Source organism: Parasteatoda tepidariorum, chromosome 1, assembly GCF_043381705.1.
Source record: "Parasteatoda tepidariorum isolate YZ-2023 chromosome 1, CAS_Ptep_4.0, whole genome shotgun sequence".
Taxonomy (NCBI): Eukaryota; Metazoa; Arthropoda; class Arachnida; order Araneae; family Theridiidae; genus Parasteatoda; species Parasteatoda tepidariorum.
The window spans coordinates 3,674,086-3,682,227 of NC_092204.1; the positions used below are offsets into that span (position 1 = coordinate 3,674,086).

At 31.6% G+C, this 8,142-nt stretch overlaps 1 protein-coding gene across 1 annotated transcript in view; it reads left to right on the forward strand.

Moving 5' to 3' along the window:
• The window catches only part of LOC107441903 (GTP-Rho-binding protein rhophilin), a gene marked incomplete at its 5' end in the record, with an annotated part of 66,324 nt that overhangs the window by 36,623 nt on the left and 21,559 nt on the right, over positions 1 to 8,142 (forward strand). The window contains 4 exon segments of the mRNA XM_043052325.2: positions 3,470 to 3,598; positions 5,486 to 5,561; positions 5,646 to 5,723; positions 8,085 to 8,128. Coding sequence (XP_042908259.1) covers positions 3,470 to 3,598; positions 5,486 to 5,561; positions 5,646 to 5,723; positions 8,085 to 8,128 — 327 coding nt within the window.

The window sequence follows — 8,142 nt, forward strand, 5'->3', positions numbered from 1 at the left end:
TTAGTAATCTTTAGCTGATGAGCAATCCTCAACATCAGATATGGAAACACTTCCCGACTCTCAGATAATTTTTCCTGAATTTCTGTCATTCCACTTTTTAAACCTGTCTAACCTACCATTCGAGCACATAAAAGTAGTTTCTATAGATGGTTTTAAAAATCGGTATATGTATTTATTTTGAAGTAGAAATTTCAAAATTATTACAAAGAAAATGGGGGGGGAAATCAGTCGAAGACAGAAAAAAGTTCATTATATCCAACTTCCTCACTTTTTTGGTTCACTATATCCACAAAAAATAACATTATACGTGTATAGCAAGGCACGGGACCTAGCATTTCGTTCACTATAAACCGTGTTCACTATAGCGGGGTTTGACTGTATTTCTAAAAAATATTTTATTTTAATAAATTTCTTCTTCTTTTTTCTTAACCTTTAATATTTTTTTAATGTTTTCTCTATATTTAAACTTATTTTATGAGTGCTATATACTTGCAGCTTATGCGGAGTTAAAAAAAAGTAATTTTCTTAAGTTCACAGTAGTGGTCCAGAGTCCGTTTTACCTTAATTTCCCAGAATTTACGTAATGAGTCAAAATTCGCTTTTTATCTATCAAGTTTTTAATTCAATTTTAATCCCCTTTCTGTAGAGAAGATCCCCTTTAATCCCCTTTCTGTCCCACATCAATTTTAGTGAAAGTTTATTAAGAAAAAGATGAAAGGAAATATGAACAAAATATTTATAAGTAGACCCCAGAAAAGATTCTTTACATCTTCTTTTTCAATTTCATTATTTAATAAAAAGTAACTGAAATAAAATTTTTCTTTGTTCACCTAAGTAGAAATTAACTTTAATTTTTATTTTTATTACTTATTTACATACAGCGTATTTAAACAAAGATAATACTCATTATTATCTTTTTTCAAATCATATGATCCATAATATCCATTATTCTTTGTTACTGATGACACTGTAAGATATTATTAAAATCTCAAAACGTTTATTAAAGTGAATGATATTTCGATTTCAAAAAGACATTTTTACTGCGCAGTAAGGATTCGTTTTATAAGTAAAGATTACGTTTCTGAAAAATTAAAGGTAGTTTATTCATGAATTGATTCTTTTATTTTGTGAAAAATGATATTATTTGAAAGTTTTCATCTGTCAGAATGGGCTTATCTATAAATAAGTTATATTTCTTTTAGGTGAGCTTGAAAGGCAGGAACAGGCCAGAAAAAACACATCAATATTTAATAAAACATTATCGTTAAGCGAGTGATCACTTTCGAGCGATAGAAATTAGGAAAAATCTTACAAATGAATCTCCATGACCGGGATAGCCTGGTCGGTAGGATGCATGTCCAAGAGTTCGTGGGTTCGATCCCCACCAGCCGAAGATTCTCCCTGTAGTAAATGGTGACTGACGCACGTTAAATCTGTCGAGTCGCAAAGTCCTCCATGTTCCCATGGATGCTGTATTCTTCCTTTATAAATCATGAGATGTCCTCAACATCTGTTTCCGTCTTGTTCTGGAGGCTCATTCTGCAGCTGCGGTGACCATTTTTTTTTCCATTTTCAATTGGACATGACTGTCCCCACCCCCATTTACAATGTTTTAATATTGTCCACTCTTCTGCGTGTGCAGTCGTAACTACTTACATTACCTAAGCTATTTAGAAAAAAACGCGATATTTTGGTCAAAATAACAATTTAAATTTTATCTATTTTGAACTTTGTGTTATCAAATTTATTTTCAACTGAAATTCAAACAATGAAAAATAGTTTTCCATCATAATATTATACATTTAAAGTATTTTTATGCAATTTAAATATTAGTGAGATTACTATTCAAGATGTTAAGTTTTTGTGTAATTAGATATCATGCCTGTTGATATGCTAAGGTTTTCAAAGTGTTGCTGTGATATGTTTGCGAGTTGCCCTGGCCAGCGCGTTCACCTGATCTCTCAGCAATCGAAAAGGTCTCGTCAATGGTTGCCAAACGACTGGCACGCCACCATTCGTCAGTCACTATAGTCGATGAATAATGGCATAATGTCGAAGCTGCACGGAATGTTGTACCCGTCCATGCTATCCAATCTGTGTTCGATTCGATGCCCAGGAGAATAACTGCTGTTATTGCTGCCAGGGGAGGTTACTCTGAGTGCTCATTCCTCAGGATGCATTAAAATATCCTGAAAATTTAATCACTTGTTCTTCCAACTATAATGTATTTGCCCAATAAATATCATTCTGTTATTTGCATTCCTTCCTGGTTTAACAATTTTAGCGGCCAGTAGTGTATATTGTGAGAAAATTGTTCAACTGTTGTATTTCTAATAAAAACAAGCATTAAAAATTTTGCTTCAATTTTCTTTTACAATAAATATGTGATTTAAATAAATAATTTTTATTTTGAATTTATCCTGCACAGTAAGAAGAATTCAAATGTTATGGTCTCAATTTGAACTGAAAATATGGTATCAATTTTCATTGAAATTCACCTGGTATACCTGGAAAACTCAGAGAATTTTTTTTTCTGAATTTGAGGGGAAACTCTGTATACGTTTATATATTATCATACTGTAAAAATATTTTGAATAAGGGATATTTTATTTCTTTTAAAACCAAAGCAAGAAATGGTTTTATTACCGGTTTTTCTTATTTCCGCAGTATAAACAGACCTGAAAATTTTTTTTCAAAGGTATATATATATATATTTACAAATAACGCAATGGTGATAATGACAGCATTCATTTTGTGTGTTAAGGATGTCAGTCAATTTTCCACAGCGTTTGTAAATGCAGGAATATAATTGATCAGCATCCCGCAGTATTTTTTAAAACCTCTAACAACATTATTTTGGAATGTTTGACAATATTAGAATTTGTGTTCCTTTTTATATTATACAATATTTTACAATGTTTAAAGCTATGTGTTTATGACATCGTTTTTTGCAATATGTGGTATTAAGTTACCTAATTAAGAAATAACCTACCTGGCTGATTGCGCAAATTTAAAGAAATTGTGACAGATTTCCAAATCGCTACCATAACTAAAGTATTCATCAAGTTTTAAAGCTTTAAAAAGAAAAATCTTAGAAGAGGGACTAATTTGAGTGTTATAATTCTTAGCCACCGTATAAATCGCTATACATTTTAAGCCTTTAGCAAGTCCCCATTGATGCTTTGGCATACAGGTACCAAAAATCTGAACAATTTCGAATCTGTACCATAATATCGCTAACATTAAAAAAAAAATTTGTTTCCATGTGATTTAGATTAAAATGGCTTAATTTGCTCAATAAGTTAATTTTTGGCTGAGACACTCTGAACGTTCTAATAATGTAGTCATAGCTGCCAACTCTACTGGATTTTTTCCTATCCATGTTGGCAGCTATGTGTAGTATTATATGATCTTGCATTTCCACCCTCTTCTTAGACAATTGTTATTGACTTAAATTTGTATTTTACAGAGTGACCACGAACAAGAAACTACGAGAAACTGTTGCCTTAGAATTAAGTTTCGTCAACTCGAGCCTCCAACTTCTAAAAGAACAACTGGCAGAACTCAACAGTTCTGTCAGCATTTATCAAAACAGAAGGTATTTCTCTCGCATATCTCACTCTCTTAACCAATGTTAACAAACGGCAATTATCATATTGTCCTCTCATATTGTTTTGTATGCAATTATTTACAGTGTAGGGGGAGAAGTCCAATGTCTGTTCAAGAGTTAGTTTAAAACAGGGATGGACTTGGGCACTGGGATCCTCCCTGTCAATTAACTCCAGACAATGCAGCTACTTTCTGTTAAAAAGAAAATTGACATTAATTTTGTTTTAAATCTCCTTAAAAAATTAAAAATATCGTTAAATTCAATAAACTTTTTTCACTTCTTAATTAAAAGTTAAATTACCTAACCTGTATTTTCTTTTGACGCTTCTTCAAGTTTCTATTTCTCGGGGAGAATGCAAACTGCTTTTCTTTCGCTTCGAAAAATCGCTACTCTTGAAAAAAAAAATATGTCATTATTAAAAATAAACAAGGTCTGCCATTGAAGGAATTAACTCCTATTCCTTTTTTTTTATAAATATTTGAACAAAAACATAACAAATAAGATTAAACGAAACATTAATTTTTTGAAAAGGAACAGCACATACATTTGAACCTCTTAACTCGTAGGAGATCATTCAACTTCTGTTTCCTTACAAACTGCAGTTACGTCTCAGTTAAGGTTAATTTTTAAAGAACAAAAATCCTTTTGAAAATTTTTCTGAGAAATTGTGTTTCTTTCGTTATATTTTCAATTTTAATCTATAATTTATTTATTTGTACTTAATTTATTTCAAAAATTGAATAATTCAAATAAATTTAAAAACTGTATAACTATTGTAGGAATTCAAAATTTAAATTTTCCAATTTGCTTAGCAAATATAGCGCACGGTGCCCCCTAAAATTTGTACCACCAACCTCCAAAGAATCCCAGTTCATTCCTGGCTTCAAAAATATTAAATTATATTTGTTCTTATTACAATTTTCGTTATAAAATAATAAATCTCACCAGTAAAAAAAACTTGTTTAAGCAAAATTTTGCATTTTGCGAAACATTTTATTTTATAACTGACGTTGAATAGCCAACTCTATTTTTCGGGTTTATGACTACTAAAATTGAACTCTGTAGCCTTGTAATTTTGAATCCAATTCAGAAGACAAGGGAATTCCTCGATCAAGTACAGCGAGAAATTTGCCTTGATTTTTTTTATGGAACTTACCCGCATTTGCGTTATGTGGGAAAGAAAAGCATGAAAACATGCTCCGGTTAGCCATGCAGCAAGGAGACTTTAACCCATGATCCACTGAGGATATTGTACGTGAGTACTGTGGTCGGTGCAAGCCGGATGCGGCATTCGTATCGACCAGCCATTGCTGGGATTCGAACCCTGTTGACCTAATTGGAAGGCGAACACTCTATCACCTGAGCCATCACGGCTCATGCATGAAAAATTACTTTCAAAACAGTCAGTTACAGTTATTTGGCAACTATAACATGGTTTCCACTCCACAGGTAAACCCTGGGAAATACAGGGAATTGAAAAATCCCTTAAAATAATAGGGAAAATGCAGAGAATTTTGAGTTTTTCCTTACAAACTGGTAAAATACAGGGAATTTTTTACTTATTTTTGTCTTTTAAAAAGTGGTGACCACTCAAAGTGTAACCAATGGGATATTTAAGAATGATATTTCAGCTATATTAAACTATTCCATTTACTATAGCTGTATTTGTTTTAAGTATTTTAAGCTGTTCCTTATTTCTCTAAATTTTTCCATCAATTAAAACTAGTATAGCTAGATTAATGTAGGTCACTCAATAGCTGAGTAATTGTGTCTTCCGTCTTAGTATATTGTGTATAATACATACAGGGAAATTTTTTTCTAGATTTAATTGGCAATCCTGTATAATGTTATATTAATATTTTTTCTTTCTTTTAGTACCCCTCAACTTGTGCCAATGATTCCACTTGGATTGAAAGAAACAAAAGAAATTGATTTTTCTGACCCCTTCAAGGTAACCTTTATTTACTGGGGAAAAATTAACCTTTCTGTGCATATCATTGTTCTGCTATTATTGAAAAAAAATGCCTTTTTTCAGGATTTCATTTTAGAGCATTATAGTGAAGACAGCAATAAATATGAAAGTGCCATCAAGGAATTCATGAACATTCGGCAGGTATGCTCATTCATTCACTCTTTCTTTACTGCAATTTGGTATTTATGTGGAACTCCTTTGACTTTTTTTGTCCTCTTTCCAACAAGTTGGGTGCCTCTTTCAGCGCAGTCAGGGTCTGTCTAAGTTTTTTTGAGAGGTACCTATTTTGTGAAAATTTAGACATAATTAAAAATTATATTAAAAAATCAACGCAAAAATATGGTAAAGTAAGAAAATATTTTCAAAAATTGTCACTACAGATAAAAATTATTTATGACTGCTAATTTTTCTATATATTTTCCCCCATATGTTCAAAAATAATTTTGCTGTTGTAAAATCTTGAACTTATAATTGTACCCAAATTTAAAAATCATTGTTCATGGTTAATTTCAACTTGAATTTAATAAAAGCATGCCTTTAACAGTACTAGCACTAAAAGTTATTTTAATTATGAAAACATTTTCGACTGAGTCAAACAAATGAAAGTGTCACAGGGAAAAAAAAATTTAATAAAAAATAAAGGTCTGTTAGAATAAATTTACAATAGTGTTTAGGATAATGTTCGAATTTTGACTTCCTGTTAAGTTTATAGAGGGCTCATCGTTTCATTTTAAAAAGCTTAGCAAATAAAAAGCTCGCTTTGATATGACCCGTTAGGCTTACCACGTTACACTATCTGACCAAATGCATGCTACCTTATCGTAAAAGACAGCTGGCAGAAAAGCTCCTCTTTTCCATAAATTGCAATGAGAACAGGGTTTGCATGAGAACTGGCTTTTTTAAAAGTATTTTGTAAAACTACCGTTTTTCCTAAAGTTGAATTTGTGAAGGTACCGCTGAACAGTAGTAAATTTACGTTGGACAAACCCCTGACAGTGAATAAAAAGAGCTGTGGTTTGAGTACTTTAAAACTCAATCTGCAAAGCTTTAATTTTAAACCGTCTTCATTAGTTTAAATATTTTAAAAAAATAATTGTGAGATTTTTTAAAAAATCCCCAATATTAACAATTCTTAACAACATCTTCGGCTGGGATAGCCTGATTATTAGGGCACTGGGTTCATGTCCAAAAGGTCGTGGGTACGATCCTCGCCAGCCAAGGACTGATTGTGTTGTAAATGGTGACTGATGCATGTTAAGTCTGTCGGGCCACACAGTTCTTGATGTTCCCAGAACAAATCATACGTTGGGGGTACTGATCCAGGAGTTCTCTTGTCTTCTGGATTGATTCAAAATTACAAGGCTACAGAAAATTTTTTGAAAAATGAGCCAGCTTTTAGTCATTTTCTTTTAAAAATTAATCACCTTTCTCATCTTTCTTGAGTTTTTCATGCGCTTCTCATCCTCCTATTGTAGAAACTTTATCATGCAGTGATTTATCAAATTTCAATCCTATTTGAAATTTTCAATTTTATATGCTTTATTGTTTTCATTTTTGATAAAGATTTTAAGGAACTGTGTATTTAACACAAACTGTACAGTTAAGCAGAATGATTGCAGGTTGAACATGTTGTAGTCTGGTTTATCTCATATTTTAATAAGTGGCATTTCTAGATTTCAAGTACTAATGAAAAATGCTATTTATTAATTATTTTGAAGGGTTGTTGTTTGAACCTCTTAAAGAAAAGTGGCAGACCAATTAAACTAATAGTAAAAGTAGCAAGTTAGTTCAATTTAGCAAAAGCTTATTATTTTATTCCTTAATTGCGATTATATACCATGGTATAATTTTTTAAAAAGTGCTTAAAGGTGTTCATTTTCATTTTTAAAAGGCCCTTAAAGGTGTTTTTTTTTCATGGGGTGTTTTTAGAGAGTGCTTAATTTTCCCTTTTCGAAAATTAGATTTTTTTTTTTCTTTGCAATGTCAATTGCAAATGCAACGTTTGTACAATTCATTCAACCACAATCTATTTCGACGTGCCGTCGGTTCATAATTTATGATGGCGCCAAGGCCATTAATTTGACATTTGATGAAATACTTGGGAGTTACTGCCGAGCTGGGTTCGCTGAGATTCTTGCACTCTTGTTTGCAACTCTGCTGCATTTTGCAAGATATTCTCAATTTCAAGCTTCATTTTCCACCTTCTAATATCAAACTGAAAAATCTCTCGATCTTTTTATGGTGGCTAATATAATCAAGAAAAAGAGTTCTTTGTCAGAAACTAGTTATTTTAACATGATCATGTAAAGTCTTTGAAAATTGTTTTGCATTTTGTTGATGTACATGGTGCTTATAAATATTTTTTCTTGTGCTTAAAAAGTACTTTGAAAGTGCATATTTTTTGTTGAGAGATTCGGCTCTATATACTAAATGAATGTAATTTTAATTATTTGCTTTATTTACCTTCTAAATTGTCTCTAAAATATTGAATTTTTTTTTCAGGCAGTAAGAACGCCGACAAGAGATGAGAACGGTGTGAAACTATTGTTTCCCATGATCC